Source organism: Aquila chrysaetos, chromosome 1 (assembly GCF_900496995.4).
Source record: "Aquila chrysaetos chrysaetos chromosome 1, bAquChr1.4, whole genome shotgun sequence".
Classification (NCBI taxonomy): Eukaryota; Metazoa; Chordata; class Aves; order Accipitriformes; family Accipitridae; genus Aquila; species Aquila chrysaetos.
Window position 1 is genome coordinate 64,502,714 of NC_044004.1, and position 21,806 is coordinate 64,524,519.

Genomic DNA, 21,806 nt, shown 5'->3' on the forward strand with positions numbered 1-21,806 from the left:
CAAACCACAAGCTCTCTTAACTGACTTGTATTCCTTAATGCAACCAAGTAATACAGCTTTGCAAGAGCTGCTCACAAACCTCCTCCCCAAAAGAGACATAAACAGACACAAATGCCACAAGAAACCAGTGCATTGCATCCTGCTAACAATCAGTCTAAGGCTCTCAACAAAGTTTTGCCCAGGGTCTTCAATGAGCTGTGTAGCACCCTGCTGTCTTCAAGGGTGCTGCAGAATGGCCTTGCACATTTTTCTGCTCAGTCTGAGCCTAACTCTTGTCCAGCCAGTGCGTGTGAAAAAACCATGCTTTCTCATTAAATAGTTTAAAAGAAATTGAGAAATTTCTCAACTATCTGGTGCTGGCTTGGTTGACACATTTTGGCCCTTTATGAACTGTGCCACAATGTGGCATGAATTGCTATGCATGAATGACAGTACGCCAGTAACCACAGGTTTATCTCTGGTAGGATTCAAATCTCATACTGAAGATCCAGGCCAGTACTTGCATCAGAAGTGGGCCTAGCGTTAACAGATTTATTTTGATATTTCAGTGAAAATCTTCTGTGTATATTTGTCAGTGTTGAAGGAAAGGAGTGCAAAAAAAAAAATATCATATTTACAGAATAGTATAAATGTTTATTTTTCTTTGTGATTTATCTGACTGTTTTATTTGTACAATATAGAAAACTGTATCCTTTGAATAGGTCTAGTAAATATAAATTTAATTTTTCTACTTTCAGATGTAAACAGAACTAGAAAATGAACCCTTGCCCCATTCCCAATTATTTTCATGTAACTGGATGAACTTGACTGTAAATCTTGTCCAGCAGTTTGATGCAAATGGCTAAGGAAGTACAAAAACCAATTCACACATTCTACACCAGGGAAAGTGGAGAGAGGAATCCAAGCTTAATACTTGAGAAAGCTTGTTCAAAACAAAATAGAAGAACTAAGAGCATTTGATTGCACCTTCAAAGTCTTTACAAGCAAAATATTCTCAAGCAATGCCATCATACATAATTACAACTGTAATCTAAATTTCACAAGTGTTTTTGCACACTGTATATAAATACACATCACAAAAGGTGCAATTTAGAGTAAGACATGGAATATATACAAAATTAACATGGATTGAAGTCTAAACAAAAGAAGGCATATTGCAATCTGTTTGAAAAATAACATAAGTAGGTATTACTTTATTCACTTACACTAATTTACATTTATACAAATCTTACTGGACATACTGTATTAGGTCACTAGAAGTAAACTGAATATCCGCACTATCTACATGTAAAGTTACTGCACTGATTTTTTAGTAAACCCAAGCCCTAATTATGAAAAAAATGGCATTTACTTACACAAGAGGTGGATTCCCTTTTCAGAGATTTGCACAAACATACTTGCTATTTATGCTCAGGGAGATATTAATAGCAGACGGAGCAGCCCTTCAGATGGTGACTAGCAGGTCAAACCTTGTCTGAAATGGCCACTCAACAGGCCCACCACTGCTGCTGGCCACCTCCCAGGCCCTTTGTGCCCCCGAGGTATTTCAAGGAGAAAACAGAGAAGGGTCAAGGAGAAAGGGCCTTCTGCTCAGTGCACAGGACCGTGGGGTGAAGACAGGAGTGGAAGCATCCTCCCATCATACTGCCATCACACGTGTAGGCACTTAGCTCTGCTGCTGGTTTGCCTAGCCCCTACCTTTCACCAGCCTGGCCATGCTAGAAAACCTGGAGGAAGAGCTCTGCTGCATGTATTTACAGCTTTACGTGAGGAATACAAAATCCCTTTTGGAAAAATCTAGCTACTTCAGGGTGCAGTGAGATAGGTAATAAAAATGCCTGTGATGAAACACGGTTATTGATGTTCATGGTAGGTAAGTAACCTACCAGGTTAATTTTGCAAATGTGTTCCACTATCAGAAATGTGATCTGAGATTGCCTATAACAAATACTGAAAAAAAAATCCCCTGCCCTAGTCTATACACAGCTATAGCTGATTCCCCCTGCGCCCCTTTGTGTAAAAGGATCCGTGCATCTGTTTTGGTAGCAATCCTGATTCTGTGCTAGCATCCTCTCTGATCACAGCTCTCTCAGTCATTCTAAACAACACTAAAAAAACCTTACGCCAAGTAAATTGCCAACATACAGAGAAGCAGCATCCTGAAGACCCACAGCCAGGCTGAACATGATCCCTACCTGAGTTTGCAAGTCGATTCAGAAGCAGATTGTCTCGAGTCCTCATTAAGACAACTGTGGTTCCACTGTCCCCCATGATCTCAGCTTCTCAGACTTAAACAATTTTCCAGGGTTACAGCTCAATCCTAGAAAACACAATGGACTGCACAGTCCTACCTCCAGTGACAGATGAGGCTGCTGCAGACCTCTGAAAAACCAAGCTTCACCTAAGCAACAACATCCATCTGCTGCACACTTAGGTAACACTGTACACTGGGCAGACAGTCCAGCATTGTGGCATGGCTGCCCTTCCTCACTTCTGAGAACAGGCCACTGTCTTAGCCTTCAAGTTCCAGCTTAAGAAACATCTGAGCTCTCAGCCACATTCCTATCAAAAAATTCCCATTAATTCCATTTGCCTCTAAGCTCATTGGGCCTCGCTCCAGTGAGATTCTCCACCACTTGCCCAATGCTAGATCTGCAAGGAACCCCTCTGTATTATTGCCTGGGTATTTCACAGTGCTCAATGCACTAAGGGAACATGCTGTGTCAGGTCCTAAATACAGGTACTACCTTCCACTTAGATGCTTATTTTTACACGCTTCCTTTCAGAACTATTTTGGATACACTGATACCTCCTTATTCCAGGCCTGTCACCCAAAGCATTACCTGGCTGTTGACATCACCTGTGTTTTCCTGTATGCACAAAGTGATGCAACTCCATACACTGTAAATAATATATATTATAATAATTTATATATGCCCTTCAGGCAATTATTCTGGGGGAAAGGGGAGAATACATCTAATTTTTAAAGAAACCCAAGGTAAAAGCTGTACATAGGGAAGAAGAATTGGCCTTTAGGCATTGTCTTAAGTAGAATAGGATTTAGCTAAGATTTAAAAGGCTCTACATCTTGTTATAAAAGATTTTCTTGTTTCAATCTTACACAGGTCAATTTACAACAAGCACCAAATTAACAAATATTATTAAATCCTCTATGCCGAACCAAAGTGTCCCTGTGCCTTAAGTGTTCTGTTCAGTCCGCTTCGTTGTGGCTCATGTGCATGAGTCAGCAGTTCATGGCACAAGTGTCACTTTTGGACTTCCCTGCAGAGTTAATAACTCTCATCAAACAGCGTCCAAACTCCTCCAGGATCATGCGCTCTGCTGCAGCTTTTGACTTGCCCATCTTCTCCGCTTGCTCTGCCTGGGCAAGAAGGCATTCGCAGGTTGCATCAGCTACCTCCTTGGTTACAAACGTAAAGGGCAGCCTGAAACAAAGAAAGATCGACTCACTCTCAGCAAAAACACACAATGCACCTAACTCCAGGGCTGGGCAACTTTTCAGTACAAGGACTGATGAGATTTCATCTCTCATTGCTTCCAAGAGCCTTCAGACAACCAACAGGGAGTGAATAAGCCACAGTTACAACCAAATGACCTCATGGGCCATTGTGCTTTGGTGCCTGCCTCCACTGATGTACATTTTGATATAGACTTTGAAATGCCCAGGTACATAGAACAATTCTCCAGCTTTTACTGTAATGGCAGCTGAAAGATTACATCCTCTCAGTAAACGGGACGCTTGTACTTCATGCTTTCTGTGAGCACATGGGCAACCATGAGAAGACAACGCTTAGTTACGTGCTTGAACACAGGTAAGCTTGGCATACCCTAGGTTCAACAGAAAGCACAGTTGCGTGAACAAAAAGCTCCATTCACCTGAGCACTCCTGCTTCTCCAGCTTACACAGATAACACTCAAAGATGACAGGGACATACCTGTCACATCAGAAAAAAAACACATTAGAAGCAACTGAAACCAGGTGCTACATTAACTTACTTCCCGCCACCACTGCTGAGTGCTGGTGTTGGCCTTGTCAGCAGATCTGAGATCTGGGAAGATAACTTGGTCTTTGCAGCGGTCTGCTGCTGGACCCTAACTTCTGCAGCATCTGCTAAATGCATCAATGTCTTTCGCTCTGGGCTTTCTTCAAAATTTTTACAGCCAATGCATTTGCATATGGAAGAACACATGATTTTTGCCTGAAAGAAACAAACAAAACATGAGAAACCTGTTGCAACCTTGACTCCCTTTATGACAAGCCACAACGAAAAGAAGATCTTGTTTTAATCTCTTACCAATTAGCCACTAGAAGACATGCACAAGTAGTAGTTTTCTCTCTAAATCCTCACCTCAAACTGAGATGCCTTCCCAGAATGTATACTTGAATCAAATGCAAATCAATGGTTTCCCACTCATCACTTTCTGAAACAACCTACTGTTTCCGGTGGAATATAGGCTGTTGAGTTATGAGAGAGGTCACTCTGCCACTGTCTCTACATCCAGACTGATCTGTTAGCTGACACAATTTTTGCTTTTGTCTTCCACAGACATGTTCTATCCCACAGCGTCTGTGGGATGCTGCTTCAACTCCTCCTAGGGACTTGGTGCAGTAGATTTCTTTAGGAAATACTGCTCTTCAGTAAAGGACAAATCCAAACCTGAGTTCAAAGTTGCTACATGGTTTAAAATGAAACTTATACAACAGAAGTGATCAACTTTGCCCCATACATGGCTTTCTACCTGCAAACTGCTGGAAGAAGAGATAACATTATACCAATAGAAAACATTATAGCAATATAAAAAAGAGACAAAGCAAATCAGAGAAGTCACAGCACTAAAGGGAAAAAGCCAGTATCTTTAAGATGAGATAATGCTTCGTACCTCATAACATTCGCAGTAGTTTTTGAGACATCCCGAGCGTTTACAGTTACACCCTTTGCTGTGTCTCCGATCTGATTCTCCTTCCTTTCCTTTCCCTATTTTGGGCTTGAAGGCTTCAGGGTTTCTGTCAAGGCAGGCCTGTCAATGCAGACCCAAAGGGTCAGTCACTGCATGCGGGGAGCAGAATTTAGAGGTGCAATAAAAGAACTTAAGCCTTGCACGTGGGAAGAGATCAGGGCATTATACACCCACTCTGCCCCACACCATAGCTTCAGAAGACACAAGCTAAATGGCTTTCATCCCAGGGGCAGGGGAAGAGGCCCCTCACCTTTATTGCTTTTTGCCTATCATTTTCATGGTCCAGGTTGTTATAACAATTTGTACAGTTGCAGTTATTGCAGAATTCGCCGTTTGCAAAACAATCACAATACCTGAAACAGAAGATGCAGAAGGCATTTGTAAACATGACCATTACATTGGCGTTAGTACTGATGACAGTAGCAGAAGTTCCTAGTCTGGTGATATGCACATGCACCAATAAGGGTAAGGGTCATCCTATGCTCAACTCCACATGTAGAAGTGGTATCAGCCTCATTGCAAGGCCTAAATCCTCTAGCGCAGGTCTAGTTATTGTCTAAAGACACAGGTATAGCTCAAGGGTGTCCATCTGAGCTGATGTTCACATAGCACAGGTCCCCATAGCAGCAAGAGAAGCTAATGAGACTTTTTTCTAGGGTAACTCCTGGGTGGCTGACCCATATATTGAGGGCCATCCTGCTGCAGCCACCTCATAGCAAGTTCCTGACCCAGCCAGTTAAGTCAGCATTCAGGAGCTCTCGTACAGCCAAAACAAAAGGCAAGCAATTGGAGTAATCAACAGGCAAACTGACTAACACAGCAATGAGCCTTTTTTTGTTAATTTTGCCCATAAACTGTTTGAAGCTGTGAACTGAGGCAGAGTTCACCAAAGCAGGGATGGAATAATAGAAAAGAAATAACAAGTGGTACACCTCATAGACTTTGAAGCACAGGTAACTAGGGAAAGGATCCGAATGAGGATAAAGCTGTAGAGACTTTTTTAAGGGACAAGTATGTGAATAAAAAGCAGCAAATCATTGACAGTAAAAGCCAATCACATTGCCATGCCCCTTATGTACCTCTGCTACCTCCCACCAAAAACAAGATCTCACCAGCTCACAGATCTGATACACCACATTGATCCCCAGCTCAAACATGGCTTTGGGCCATGACGAAATCTGGCACATTTCAATGCTTCCAGCACCACCTCCAGCTATAGCTGATGGAAACTGCTGATCCTCTTCAGTGGCTTTTCAAATGCTGCTGGGAGCATACGTTCATATTTAGGAACCTAAACCCTTTTCAAAACTGGCTTCCTGTGGCTTGCCCAGGGTAACACTACAAGAACAGGATTAGGGTTGCCCTGGAGTCCACTACAACCCTTTATCTGGTTGAACTGCATTTTGGTGACTTTTAGCATCCTGAATGGTCCCAGGGACAAACTACATCAAGAGCTTTTACAACCTGTAATAGCTCTCTTTTCTGTCCTGTTTAAAATTCAGTAGTAGAATGGTCCTGGTTTCCAAAACAAACAGCACCAACATCAACCCAGAGCATCAGTAAGCAAATAACTTCTCTGAGTTCTCTTCTTTGTAGAATAGGCTATGTGGCTACCTTCAACATTCATTTGGGAAAAAGCAGCTCCCCTTCCAGACAGGAAAACATTTTACTAGTGAGAAGGCACCTTTGCCAAAGTGAATTAGCCATTTGCTCTGCACCTATGCCTAGCCACTTAAAGATGTAAATACAGTAATTTACAAGAAAAGTTTGTTTCCAAACAGCATTCTGAAGGTGCAAAGCATCACCAGCAATGCCATTATTCTCCCAGAATTCCTAGAGCATTCAGGTGCCAAAGACTAAAATAAGTGGAAAACCCTAAGCACCTAACATAGATTTGGCACTATGAAGTCAGTCATATATGTTGTAAAACATCTGAGAAAACAGCTACACATCTCCTGTTTACTCTGCCTTCTGCACAACAGACGATTTTGAGGCTAGGAAGCACAGAGCACACCTCCCCACATAGAGGTGGGATGTATTACGTGAGAAGAAACCCAAGCTGGAAAGTTTAAACAAACTTAACTTGGGTTCAGATACTGTTGCACCACTTTCCCTTTGAATAGCACACCACCCATTTCCTCTTCATTGTCTAGAATTCAGGGAACCACAGATTAATTTCAGTATCTCCTGTTACTGCCCCAAAATCAGTAAACTGACTTTGCCTCAAGTTAAAGAAACTTAGCATCTCCTCAACTTAAAATGCTTTTATGTCAAATTCTTACAAAGACACTGAATGGAATAGCAAAATATCTCATGAGGATGAGCAAGACTCAGACCTATCAGTGAAGAATCACTTGTCTATTCAGACATTTAAGAAAAGATACACAGCCCAATTTTTCTGAAGTACTTGATATAGCATGGTATTACTGGTGTGCCTCACCAAAGTATAGTAGATGCCCACTGATGATACCCTGGGATGTCATCTCATTCATAGCAACAACGCAACTACAGCTGCTGGATGGAATTGGCTCCACCATGCAACAAGGCTTCAAAGTTAGAAATTTATAAAATGTTAGGGTCCATATAGCTCACAGGAGTTGCAAAATTACACAGGCACTGCAACATCTCCACCAATATCAACAGCAACCTTAAATTGGCATCTAGACATAACATTTCTGACATACTTAAAAACATTATAATCTGATACTTGGCATAAATTTGTGATGTCAAAAATAAGGCTTAAAAAAAAACTAAAACAAGCTGTACTTACAATTTCAAACATAGAGACTTAGTACAATTGCAAGGCTTCCTGGGGCGGTTTGCAGATTCAGAAGGAATTATTCTGGGGGGGGCAAAAAAAGTGCATTTATATACGCGCACACTGTTTTATCAGTTTCTTCCTATTTTAAATTCAAGTAAATAGCTCCTAATAAAAACTTTGAAAAAAATCTTTATATTCCCCTTGCATTATGTTTTTGGCTGACTGTGTTCAAGTAACTATTATATATAATGCCTTTATATAGTGCCTTTCCAGCCCAGAAAGAGCTGAGTTATTTGCTGCAAATCTGGCTGCATGCCTAAAGTAGAAATGAGGCTTAAAGCTAGAGGAAGCATCATAACTGAAAACTGGAATCAGGAAAAACTTCCCCAGAAGCCCTCTACATGCAGAGGGACTAGATCCAACCAAGGTTCACACAACATGATTGTGCCTTTCCTTTTGTTCTAGTTAGAATTAATTAAAAAAAAAAAAAAAAAAAAAAAAAAGGCAAGCTCTGGAATAATGGGAAAGCAAGCCAAGGGTATTCAGTTTATAGGTAAATTTTATATCAGACACAGTCTTTAACTGCTCTTAAAACTCAGATTTTATGTCACTAATCACTTTTGCTGAGATTCGTTCCATCCCTATCCAGCAATTTCTGCACGTAATGCCAGGGAGATTAAATCAAACCTATTTGTTTGAATAGCTGCATCTGGATTTGGTATTAGATTACATCAGTTGAGGTTGCAGCAACAAAAAGCACCTTGGCATTTACAATTTCAAGCAAACAATAACACAAAAGGACTGTGCAGAACAGCTAAGCCTGCTGGATTGGCAAAGGGAAAATAATATGTGTTAGTCATTATTTTCATCCTTAAAGGAAAAATACAAGACTGAAAAAAAAACCCAAATCCTCCTATCAGGATCCATTTTGGGCTTTACTTCCATTTCGCTATTGAGCTGGATTTCTGCATGTGCTAAGTAAGCATGTAGTTCTTATATTGTCCAGCACCTCTTTCCACCAATGTCAAGAAATAGTTGAGGTCTGTACCTCCCAGGTGCTGATGCAAAATGAAGAACGAGCAACAGGGAGCTTTCAGGTCAACTTCCTGCTACATGAGTTAAAAAAACAGAAAGGAAAACACAGCTTCGATCAAGAGACTGGCTCAATTGTCAGAGAGATACATGTCCTTTAGTCAGAGGTAATAACCACACCACAGTATACCTGGTTTTCTTGGAAAATCCCCCAAACCAAACTCCAGCACCTCAGCTCCCACCCTTTCTTATAATGGGACTGAAAGAAGATGCTCATTCAGCAGGCTATACTACAGGTTTGTTTTGGGGGTTTTTTTTGTTTTGTTTTGGTTTTTTTTTTTTTTTTGCAAAACACTCACCCATTGAATGGTAGCCGTGCTTGGGACTGGATACTAGATGTCCCTGTAAAGCCAGTGTTGCTTGCTATAGATACGTATGATGATTGTTGTAGCTAACAAAACAAAAAGGTTAATGCATAAAATAAATTAAAGTATACACAGAGGATGTGTAGGTAGTTTTAATTAGCTTTCCAGATATTGTCATAAAAATAATATGCTTGCAAGCAGTTTCAGACTTTTGTAGAACTTGGACCAGGCAGCAGCCTCCTGTCTCAATACTTAGCATGAATACATTTCAGATGGTATTTTTGTTCTCTATTACAGCGTCTACATCCATACAGATAATACAGAGACTACACACAGAAATGTTCAGACCACAAACAGTTCCAGCTCTTAAAAACATGCTCATTTCCCCCCTTCTTCTCCTAAGCAACCCTGCCCCTAATAGAGCAAGATCACTTCCTGCACAAATTACTTTAGTAGCTTCCTTAATATACGAGCCACTTATTACGGAATTAAATAAAAGCAAGTAAGATGATTCATATTCCAACTTCTCTGCATACCTGGACCCACAGTTTGTTTTTCACATTAAAATAACAAAACCTCATAAGAACCTGCCAAACAACACTGTTTTGGACTACCTTCTTTTGGATTACCTACATGCAGCCATCTTCTCCTGCTGGGACAGGTTCTGAAGACAGATTGGCACATAACGTATGGACCTACTGGGGCCAGGCCAAAGGGGACAGATTGTGTCTGGAACACAAAACCTCTGAGGAGAGGTCCAACAAATGGTATTATTTAGTTTAAATTAAGATTTGTGGAAGTGGACTGGAAGGACACAGTAAGAGTCTTCAGGGTCAAACTGCAGCTGTGACAAAACCAGAAGGGAATCAGAAATGAGGTTGGTACCAGTAATGCCATGAACCGACAGGGTCTTTGTACAGACCGGCTGCTCAGCCTTCAGTAGAACATTTCATTTATTCTCCTTTTCATTCTGAATGTTGGTCAGACCTTGGCAAAGAGCAAAAAAACTAGTCCTAGACCTGGGTTTGTGCGACCGGTACCCCCTGCTCCTGACCACTGGTAACATGGTTAGCGTAACTAACACCATTTTATAATGCAAGCAGCCATTCTCTGTGACCAAGCGAGTCACATATTCATTCCCTTTCCCCTCATTCTCAGGCCCTGAAGGTCCTGTGAACCAAGTAGACAAACCAAACAGATTTCTTCTTCCCCTCACTACTGGCCTCAAGATTCCTGGGCACCAGGCCAATTACTCCCTTCCTTACTGGCCCTGAAGGTCTCAGGCACCCAGACAACCAGGTGGTGGTGATGACCCTGTCACAGAACAGGGAAGCCTAACAGCACACAGAGCACTGTCTATGAAATCAAGCAGTTACAAGTCTTAAGTGAGGAACTTGGACAGGAACTGCTGCTGAACAGCGAGACCTGTGACCCCCCCCCCAGTGACCAGGGATGCATCCACTGATATCTGCTTCCTCCAGGGATTGAGTGAATGACTCACATTCTTTTGTATGATTTTAGAGTCTAGATTATGATTGCTATATTGATAAAGCAAACCATGTGTTAAGATCTGACCCAATCTGCAGAGGGTCTAGGTGATTAGAAATTATAAGTTGTATTACAAATTCTGCACTATGCTACTTATAAAATTGTATTACACTGATTCTGCTTACAGAAACCCTGTGCTATTCTGATTATAAATTCTACGCTACGCTAATCAAAAAACCCTGTTAGGTAAATAAAGCTTTAATCGTAACTACAATTTAGTGCCATCATTCTGCCAAGGATCCCTAAAAGAAACTGTCTGCCCCCTTAGCGTCAGGTGACAGTTCAGAAGCAAGAACCTTTAAGTTCTTGGCAGTATGTTCCACAACAGCACTATTTCCTTATGTAGCTCTGGGTTAACACCATACCTGTGTGACATACTGAGCTGGAAGGACTGCATACCCGACGTTTCCTGTGCCAGGTGCTGGTGCCAGTACAGTGCCTGGTGGGAGGTTAGTGAGGTTGGGCTGTATCTGTGGCAGTGGAGTGGCTGGCATAATAAGTCGTTGTTGGGGCTGACTAGTAGTAACTATCTGGGAAGTTGGGTTGATCGGTTTGGGCACCACCTGGAGAGAAAAGAGGTCTTTATGAAATCATTGTTTTGTTGATTCAGAATGTACTTTTATTAATAGACGATTTCATTACAGTGCTGAAACTGGACTTTTTTTTTCCATCCAGCCAAAATGAATCAGGAATATGCCTTTTACATTTAGCTCACCTGTTTCACAGTCTGTGCTGGCACTATGGGAACAGACATCCGCACTGGGGTCGCGTTCACCACCACTGGCTTTGCTAGCATCAAGAAACAACATCACATTAACACACGTTATTCACTCAAAGTCCACAGTTCAGTCCTCCAGACTTTCATATGTGCATAACGCAAAGGTACTTAATACTGCAACTATGCGCTGAGATTAATTTACCAAACTCATGGCACATAACACTGAAGTCTAAATAACACCTTTGTAAACAGGTATTTGGCACAAGAGTGTGTGCACACGTTTCACAGCAATGGCTTAAAAACCAGCTGGGGTTCAGAGCTCCTCTGGACACTGGATTTTCCTTGGCAAGAGGAGAATACAAAAAACACAGCTTAGTTTGAAATCTTTTATTCCATCCCAGCTCTAGAAAGCATGGACAGAAATATCTGGTGCTTCTAAAGCATTTTACATGGAAGGATCTTCACGTTGCAGGAGTTTTGGCAATATGTTTGTGGGCTGCCCTGTCTTCATACTTTTTATACAGAGGATCTGGGCCATGCCATGAGTCACCCACAAAGCCGGTAAACTAGGGAAAAGCAACCTAAAATGCTCCAAGAATTCAGGCCCAACTACAAAGCAATTTGACACAGAGGAGCATTTCCACAGACAAACCAAAGGTAACAGCAGAATATGAAAACCAAGTACCTCTAGCAGTCTTCATAGATCTCTTATGTACTCATTTTAATCCTTACAAAACAAACACAGAAAAACCCCCGAAAAGTTACTTCAGACAATATATTAGCACAAGCACTTACCCTGTTGAAGAGGCTGTGTATTCGTACTGGGATTTTGACTGGCCGATTGCGTTGAACTATTTGCTGTTGTGGCAGTAACGAGTCTGACATAATGGAACTTGCTTCCAGGTACCTGAATCTGCTGAACATTGGGTGCAGTTGCCAAGGGAATAATTGTCTTAAATTGAGATGTACCCACTCCTCCTACAGTAATGGTCTGCACTGCTGATTTCACAGCCTGTTAAGCCAACACAGACAGCACAAAGTTACTTGTACAAAGGCAGAAAGAACATCAGTGTGTTTATTCCTCAATTTGTTAGCGAGCAACTCTTTACTCCATTCGTATCCTTGAGAAGCAAGTCAGTTATCCCCATTTTTGCTTTCAAGAGTAAAACAGATGCGAAGAGATTAAATACCTCTCAACAGCTCAGAGCAAACTCAGTTCCATTTTCAATGCTCTACACCAAACACCAGAGTAAACTAATATTTACATGAGTAGGGTGACTCAGTCCACTTCCACAGATACAATGTCTGCCAAAACAACTTCAGGTGACTACAGAGAACATAGCTCAGTTTGTATTAAAAATCAAGCAATGAACAAACCTAGAAATATTCCTACTAATAAAAACATGCGGCAAGAATTTGCAGAACTGTTCGTGCTGGACTGTGGCATGATTTATCTCTGGGCGTACAGTTACATCCTGTTAAGACAGTTTACAATTAATGCACAGAAATCACTCTGCAGCCCTTGAGAAGGAAATGGAATAGAGTCCATAAACTGATAGCTGAAGATATGAAAAAGAGGGCACAAGCTGTGAAACGAAAGAAGCAAGAACAATGAAGAGTAGCAAAACAAATTTATTCAGAAAAAAAGCAAAAAGGGAAAAGAAAGGGAGTTTGGCAGACCTGTGCTACCTCACAGCTGGAATAAAGGTACATCTGGAATTTGCAAGACTTTATCTTTCCAATTTCTCTCAAACTACAAACTGGTAACAAGCAAGTATTTATTTTATTTATACATATTCATAAGTGTACCAGTTTGATAACAGCCTCTTTTTCCAGCCTTGCTGACAACCTCAAACCTTGGTTTATTCCTCCTTTTTCTCCTTCCATCTAACTTCTTTTGGAGCTCAGCTTTTCATTCTTAGTATCTTTTAATATCAATATTAAATGTATCATTGTCCTTGGCATTAAGTTTCAGTATTAAATTTGGTTGATAGTATGATGTGACTTCTTATTAAAACATTTTCCCAGCTCCCCAGCTTTCAGCAACTATACAAACGAAATCTCAATTTGCACATATGTTGCTGGAAATATAAGCCTGGTCTTTTAAGAGGTGTTTTCTTGAGTTTTGTTTTGTTTTTTTTAATATACTGAAACCTCAACAAGCCAGAGCAATTCAAAATAAGCACTATCTGCAAGCACAGTCACAGCCTAACTGTTATCACAGGGAGACCAGCATGGGCAAAGTTCCCTCTAGCACACAAATTAGTGGCTGCCATCCAAGGACAACTGGGAAAATTGTAAAATTCAAGTGACAGTTCTTCTAAGTGCATGTACTTGAGCCCAGTGATGACAGGTGAAACCTTTTTGTTGTGTCAGACAGCTCTCGATCAGAACTCAGTACATGTACCACACAGCCATCTCCATTTTGTCACTTAGGGTGCCTGCATTAGAGTGACATAACCTTTTAACAACTGTTTCAAAAAGACAGTTTTGCCAGTTCTACTCTGGAAAAAAAAAAATTGAAATCATGCTATTGTCCACATCCACATATCAGCATTTGAGTTATCACCTGTATTGGTAAGACTAGACTGGCAAAATCTGTCCCAACTCTCTGGTCTCGTGCTGTACATGCAGCTGTGTCCACTCCCTGCTATATCCACTCTGGTTATTTACACTCATATGCATCCCTTCATGTTTACCAAAACAGGAATACAGACGTTAAGATAGAAGAAGATTCCCCTAAGACTACAAAAGAGGAAAAAAGTAAGAACCACAGTTTGTAAGAAAGGTCAGTTTTACCTTGTTATTCATTAATGCAAATCAATTTATCAATGCTATTATGGAAAACCCTGATATTTTTCTAGAAATGAGACACAGGAAATTAATAATTTCTAATTCTATAGGTCTCAGACCATGGTGTCTTGCTTATGCAGACCTCTACCACAAGAACATGAACTCCATTGTTGCAAACCTCAGAAACACCTGGAAAGCAGCCCTAGATAGTGGCATGAAAACACTGGTAGAAGAGAGAGAACCACCCAAAGAACTCTTCCTCATGCCATAGGGAGCCTTTCAGATGACTTGGGAGATTCAGTATACAGGGAGGAGAACTTGCACCAAGCAGGGTTTTCCAGGTTGGAAAGCTGCTTTCTAACAGCGTGCCCTTGTATGGGCTTGCAATGGTTTGCACCCCTCGACTGAAGAAGCACATGCTCCTCAGGGCAACGCTTTTGCCAATTCTTAAGCAAACACCATTACAAGAATACCTTGGGACTGACCACTGCCAATTTGCGGTTCAACACTCCAGTTTCCCGCAAGCAATGAGACAGAGACCGGCTAGAAGACAAAGGAAAGTCAGTCTGTACCTGGGCGGTTGTGTGGTTGACTATAGCCTTCCCAGGGGAGGAGGGTGCTGACTGCTGCACTGTGAGGATCTGCTGTCCTAACGCTACATTCAGTGGGACGCCCACCGTCTTCTGGGGGGAGTTGGGAGGCTGGGAGGCCACTGACACCACTGTTAGCTGCTTGGCAAAACAAAGAAGCAGTTTAAATCTCTGCACAGGATAAAAGACCCTGTACATATACATTCCCCTCCTTGTGAAAGTACAGTTCTCCATCAGTACAAAGAGTTCTTTCTGTGAACAAGGGTGCTGTATTTTATCAGAACTCACATGGGTCCAACTGTGCAACAACAGCACATAGATGTGTTAGAAACTTCAAGGCATTGCTGGTTTCCAGCACCAAAAGGCCCCTGCTGAAAGCTAGCACAGCTTATATTATTTGTTTCTTTCTTTCTTTCTTTTAAGGAAACTAGCCCACTGAAGCCTGAGCACTGTCAGGATAGAGAGCTCGGGGGGAGGAGGGGGGAGGGGGGGGGGAATCTCACCTTACACTACTCATTCAGCCAAAGTATAAGAACATCTGTATTTTCAAATCTACTTTCCAGATTCCCACAGAGATCCAGTCTTCTGACCACATTTCTGCAGAGTACCGTGTTTGACTACTCTATTCTATATAGCCACACCCCTTCCAAGGTTGGTTTTCTACTTTTTGTTCTAAATTTCCCTCATGTTTTAAGAAAACTCCCAATTTTTGCAACCATTTGCTTTTAAAAGATACTTAGAATTACTTATTTACAGTAAATTCCTTAGGCTTACATCTTGAGTCTTTTCACCCCCACTTATTGTTAATTTTGATTCTAGGTTTTTTTTGTTTTTTTTTTTTTACTTTTTCCTCATGTTGCTTCCCTCACCAATAATTCTCAAACACAAGTCCTTCACTCCATTTGTGTAACATTACATAGCTAAAGCATGGCCTAAGAGAATTCTTCACTCTTAGGCTACTTTTTATACATGATATTTAGTTTGCATGCACTATGCATCTTGCTTGCCCCCCGACTATTCCTTTCTCCAGCAATATTCCTCTTCTCAAGACAATTTTATCAAATCTAAAATACAAGCGTCATCATGACACTCGTCTGTAACACAGCTAACGATGGATGAGTTACCTTTTCTATCTGTTGCCCACCTGTGCCAATCTCCAGCTCTGTATTTGTCAAGGACCATTGCAAACCTCATTTACTTCAGACATGATTAGGGAAGACTAAATTATCTATGCAGAAGCAGGAAATGGTTAATAAGTGCTGACCTATTAACATCACTGAGGTCTCCTCTTAAACAGCCCGTTGATATTTTATGAAGGCATTAAAAAAAAGATACTGTTTAAGCACTTGGCTAAGAGAGAACAGGCTGCTCTCGGAATGGATGCTTAGGGAATGGCAAGAAATGGCAGGAATAGGAAATATGCATTACTGCATTAGTTTACTTCAAACCACATTGAGAGAGCCAATGGCAAAAAAATCTAGCTTAGGCCATTACTGCAGAGCATTGTGATGTGCAGTGGAGACCCCGGAGCAGCAGGATCATAAACAGCTTGCAGCAAAGACACAGAGAGCTCCATTCAGACCACTGTGCAGGAGGGATAGAAGGCTGCAGCCAGAATCAGGGCCTTACCTTATTAGGGGATTTGAGTGGTGAGATAGCTATTTTATTCGGTGTCTGTTGTGTTGTTGTACTCAAAGATGATCCAATGACTCCACTCTCAGAGATCGTTATTGTCTTTGGTGGTGTTCCTGGAGCAGACTGTGAAAGAACCCTACCTATAAACAACGAAGATATCATCAGCTCAAGTTATCCCTGTTTACATTAACGTTTAAAGCAAAGTTTTCTCTGCATATCGTCCAACTGATCCCTACTTCTGAGAGTATTACCTGGTAGGAAGGACATCGGCATTCTTTAAGTCAGGTTTAGCAACAAAAAAGAAAATAATTGGCATTATTGCAAATAAAAAAGACACTTCATTTGTGCTTAAAAAAGCCAAAATGTACATTGAGCTTTCCATGACATTCAGCTGAAAATTCTTTAAAGCCAGGACAGCATCCTGAGGTGCACAGCCCTCCAATACACCTGGGCTGTGCAAGCACCCAGCCAGCTGGCAGTTTCCTAGGAACTCCCTGGGCTGCTGCCAACATGCAGAGAAACTGAGCATCTGAGGGGGGCTACTTCCTTTTAAAACCTCTGCCATCAGAAACAAGCTGTGTTACAGTGACCAAGAGAAAGGTGTTTGGTCTGTCTATGCTCAACTCTAAGTTTTTTTGGGTTTTGTTTTTTTTTTCCTTCTCTGTGTTGGTGGTTGTTTTTTTCACTGCCTAACAGAGTATACGACACTCCTGTGAAAATATGGGTGGTGGTGTAACTCTACAATCTATCTGCTTTTACAATGGCAAAAAAGGTTAAGCATCAAAACCAGCAGCTCCAAATCATGAAGTTGACCTTAGGAATATTGCAAAACTCCCAGAATGGAAAACAGATTTTTTCTTTTTTTCATACTTCTAAGTTTCTTTCCAAAGAGTGCTTGACCACTGAGCTTTCCTCTGCTGCACTTTGGCTCAGACTCATTTCTGTCATAGCTTCTCTGTCACCCATTCTCTTGTACTACATTTATCAAAATAAGAAACAAACACGCACCAGCATAACTTTTCCATCCAAAACCAACCAGTGGCATGACAATTAAGTCAACTACAACTAACACAAAAAAGCATCATCCTCACGGAAAGCCATCTTCCTCTGAGGTCTACATGCTCTAAAATAACCTTCACTTTTGTGCAGCCTAAGTAACAGTGCAGATAATCGCCAGCAGCTGCTAAAGCCACATGCAACCTGAAAAGTGTCAGAATCTGTGGAAATTTTACCATCTACAGTATTCAATGCTTTGAGTTTGTTTTTTTCTGGTGACAGCTTTCCCTTTCTCACTACATCCCCTCTGCGTCCCTTGGCATCAGCTTCCTAAACAGAATCTGGCTGCTTATATTCACAAGTCTTTCAAATTTACAACTTCCACCTCAGTTTGCAGAAATTCCCAGGCAATTAAAAATATTTATCAGATTCATAAAAATACACATACGAAATCAAAATGCAACACACAAATGTTACACCTTCCCCCAAATGATGCCAGCCTCTCAAAGCCAGCAAGCTGTGCTGCTGTTTGACATGGCAAGAGGAAAGGCAGATGTTTAAAAATATTTCCCTCTCAATTAAAGAGGCATCTTTACCTCCTAGTGATGCTTCTCTCACAGGCTCAAGGACAGGGACTCCTGATTTTCCAACATATTTATTTAAAAGCTAGAAGTTTGTTTATTTTGTAACATATCTGCTTGTCAATATTATGTAGGCATGTTTTGATTTGGACATTTCCCTTCATTCTGGAGGCAGCAAACTTAAAAACATGCTCTTGTTAGTATTATTTTTGTTGTGGTTCCTTACAGTTTACCAATTTTCATGTATTGCCAGATGAAAATATAATGCACTCCAAGGGGCTCCTTTCAGGGTTTTTAAAGTTTTTGAGTTGTTTGTTTTGTTTGCTTGGTTTTTTTTAAACAAACAGCTTAATTCAAATATTTATAAACACAGTGAAGCAATCTTCTTATTCACAGGTCTGTACATTTGGTAGGGAATTGTTTGAGAAAGGGGAGAAACTGGGGAGTGGGATGGGGAATCCCTCTTTCACTTGAAACATGAGCCAGGCTTCAGGGTACACGCAGCCTGACAACTCAAGGAAAAGATTACGTTTCAGTTATGTGCCATTCACTTGTATCTATCAAAGTTTTGAATATAGGAGACAGTTGCATTCATTTTTAAAACCAGCTCAAGTCCCAGTTCTGTAAAGGCTTAACACATTTGTTTATGTGGAAAAAGGATTTTAGGCCTACTTGGGTTGGTCAATCTAGAAGCAGTTGAAAGATACCTGTCAAAGCTCTGAAGACAACTCTGGCTTCCTACATTTGTCCTTTTGAGATAATTTACATGTCTCAGATGTTACCTGCATACATGCAATGATGCATTTAGCAAGGGACACATCAGTCCCACTGCCATAACAAAGAAATGATTACACTGTGGTTTTTCAATTTGGTTTGGTGTTTGTTTTTTTTTTTTTTAAAGGACACAAACATAGATTTGTTTTCCAAAGAGACAAACCATTTCTTATTTGCCTTAATTACTTTCTTAGACTCTTCTGCAATGCTTATTTTTGAAGTAGGTGAGGGACTTCACAGAAGCAACACAGCTTTATTCACTTTTTTTCATGCAAATATTTTTTCTGTTATTTGCATATATTACATTTAAGTCCAACTATAAGCAGATTAAAGTAATACAAGAGCATGTGTCTCCTTTTCCCCCTGCGTACTTACATAATGTATCTAGAAATACTTTCTATGAAGTAGCCTTTTCTCTGTCTGTGAGGTATTTTTTTCTCCTCCACAAAATGCAGAAAGTAAAAGCATCTTACAGTAAAAGCAAAATGATCAAACTCTACAATCACAAAGATAATTCTAAACGAGCAAAGTGTAAAGGTACCAACAGACAGAAAAATTTCTAAAATCACCATCTCTTTGAACAGCCTTTATAAAACGGTAAAGCACAAGTCGAAGTAGTACAACCTGCAATGACTGGTGACACTTGAGTAGTCTGCCCTGTAACAGCTTTGCTATTGATTGGTTTTGCAAAAATCAGCTTGGTGATCACTGGGCCAGAAGTTGGGGTTCGGGTCTTCTTTGCAATCTGAAAGATGGAGGAAAAAAGATCTAAAGTAACTTGAGCATTTTGGATCTAAATTATTGTATTGTTAAATACATTAGAAAATAAAAAGGGCAATACTTGCACATATATAATTAGAAGAATAGCTGCTTATCTCGCATTTCACCTCCACTTCCTACTACGGAGAGAACTAGGGTATGATCCATGCCACTTTAGAAAACCAGCCAACAAAGTATGATAGCCAAATCCCTTACAGCTTTTTTGTAAGATAACTCTCTGCGCAAACACACCTCACCTTCAGGATGCTGAAATTATTTCTTACATGCCATTGGTCTATATGAAAATGTTAAAATTAAATACACAACTGTTAATATTTGAAGCTTTAAAAAAGGTTACTTCTTTTTCAGCCAACCAGGACAAAACTTGTTCCTTGAGTGATTTAAATATGACAAGTACTGTTCTGAAACATCTCTTGAGCTATTCTGACATAGCAGCACACTTTTATCCTGCAAATGGGAAAACAGCATTCTGCAACAGTTCTCAAAGTACGTGGATCATCAGTCCCTGAAAGTTTTGGGTACTCACTAGCGAAGAATGAATCAGTTGGCTACATCCAGGTACAAGGGGGTTTTTTTCTCCTTCTGTGATCCAGTCTCCTGAAACACAGCTGGACCAGGAATGTGTATGTGCAATTCAATAAGACAGATCACTTCAACTTGAAATCTTTATAAGCAGGGTGTTATAGTCTTAAAAGTCTTAAACAAGATTTCTTCCTCTTTTCCACACTGATAGAAGTTAACTACCAGATGCATTTACCCTAATAGTTTCTATATACTGGCATCCAGCCAGTGAATAGTTCAATTAAGAGGTTGACTTCTTTCAAAGACTGTTTTAACCTGCTGACTGCAGAGGCTGCCTGCAGATGTGGACTATCGCTAGGATTTTCCCCGAGCCCAAGTGAGCATACCAGAAGGCATTACTGAAGCCCTTACACTTACCCACCCCACAGGTCAGGCCCATTCTGCCTCTCCACCACATGTACAGCCACATCCCATGGGCACCAGCCACCAACTCCAGCAATATCAGAGAGGCACAACATTGTCATTCATGTGGGGAGCCACCCCTCAAAGTTAGAGAACCACCTTTGTTACTCAAGTAGCTAACTGGAGAAATCTCACTGACATGAAAAGATACAGAGATGACAAGCTACTTTTGACAGCCTGAGAAAGTTGTAAGTGCTTAAATGAAGCAATTGAGCAGGCTGAATGTTATAGTTTCCTACACAAAACTCTATTTATAGAATTTGCTGACTGAAAACACCTCCTTTACAGTAGGGTAACACCAAAACATTCAAAGTATTCAGTAGCACATAACTAATTCCCCAGCTGCCCCACAAAGAGCACACGTGAGGCTGTTTCAGCTCCCAGCAGCACACTCACAGCACGGCTGGGGAAGCCAGAGCTCCCCCCAGCTACGGCACTGGAGCCCTCCAGCCTCTAGTGGAAAGCAAACACTGCCTCTGCATGCCTGAGCTGTGCCCAGCCAAAGGAAGCCAGCAATGAGGAGCTCTGACACTGGGCAGTGCCAGAAAACAGACCTCATTTAAAGGAAGCCATGTGCTGCTCCACAGTTAACAGTACAAGTGTTCCTCTGAGGAAACCTCCACCTCAGACCATTGAGAGGCGAAGGTCATTTGCCCAAATATGCTGTACCCAGGCCACATTAGCTGCTTTACAGGTGGCATACAATAGTCAAGGCTTAAAATGAAACAGAGAAGAAAAAAACCCACTCTTTTTGGAGATATATTAACTAAAGCCTTGAAACATAAAGGCTTGTTTGAAGAAGGAAGCTTCATTCACATCCCAGTTTACAAATTTAACTCAAAGCCATTTAAACATTTCAAGGATTCAGTTCTCTTAGCACATACACAGCTGATAGATGAGCAGACATTTTATCAGTAAATTTTTTGCAAATTTGCACACATTTTAATTTCTGATAAATTCCCCACATTTCACCTGCTTGATTTGAGATTTCCTTTCTGCTGAAATTAATCTTACCTTACAATAATACCTTATGGCAACTCAACTACTATTGCTTTTACTCTCTGAAGTGAGGGCAAAGTCTGGCTCATAACATGATCAACATCCAGCAGGAACAGCCAGCTCTGGACAACAGCAGTCGTTTCCCAGTAACAGTCAATAAATGCGCTTAAATGACTTACATGAGTACGTGTAAAATACTAGCTACCCATTAACATGACGTATTTCAGAAAAAAATGTAAAACTCCCAAAACTATAGTTGGTCAACACAAG

At 40.9% G+C, this 21,806-nt stretch overlaps 1 protein-coding gene and 1 long non-coding RNA gene across 4 annotated transcripts in view; one reads left to right on the plus strand and one right to left on the minus strand.

Annotated features, from left to right (window-relative positions):
- Nucleotides 1-612: 612 nt before the first annotated feature.
- Nucleotides 613-21,806, minus strand: part of LIN54 (lin-54 DREAM MuvB core complex component) — a 40,851-nt gene continuing 19,657 nt past the window's right edge. For 2 of the 3 annotated variants that reach the window (XM_030015948.2, XM_041124618.1), the window contains exons 3-14: nucleotides 19,398-19,518; nucleotides 16,417-16,562; nucleotides 14,770-14,925; nucleotides 12,200-12,416; nucleotides 11,402-11,475; nucleotides 11,052-11,249; nucleotides 9,133-9,224; nucleotides 7,751-7,822; nucleotides 5,231-5,333; nucleotides 4,903-5,040; nucleotides 4,018-4,220; nucleotides 613-3,446 (exon numbers count right to left, since the gene is read on the minus strand). In XM_030015948.2, coding sequence (XP_029871808.1) covers nucleotides 3,245-3,446; nucleotides 4,018-4,220; nucleotides 4,903-5,040; nucleotides 5,231-5,333; nucleotides 7,751-7,822; nucleotides 9,133-9,224; nucleotides 11,052-11,249; nucleotides 11,402-11,475; nucleotides 12,200-12,416; nucleotides 14,770-14,925; nucleotides 16,417-16,562; nucleotides 19,398-19,518 — 1,722 coding nt within the window. In that variant the 3' untranslated portion in view covers nucleotides 613-3,244. The remainder of the gene's footprint in view (nucleotides 3,447-4,017; nucleotides 4,221-4,902; nucleotides 5,041-5,230; nucleotides 5,334-7,750; nucleotides 7,823-9,132; nucleotides 9,225-11,051; nucleotides 11,250-11,401; nucleotides 11,476-12,199; nucleotides 12,417-14,769; nucleotides 14,926-16,416; nucleotides 16,563-19,397; nucleotides 19,519-21,806) is intronic. The other variant, XM_030015981.2, reaches the window with a different exon arrangement.
- LOC121233408 lies at nucleotides 12,718-20,795 on the plus strand. Its single transcript, XR_005932742.1, has 3 exons — nucleotides 12,718-13,111; nucleotides 15,351-15,438; nucleotides 19,902-20,795. It is a non-coding gene; the product is annotated as an uncharacterized LOC121233408 (long non-coding RNA).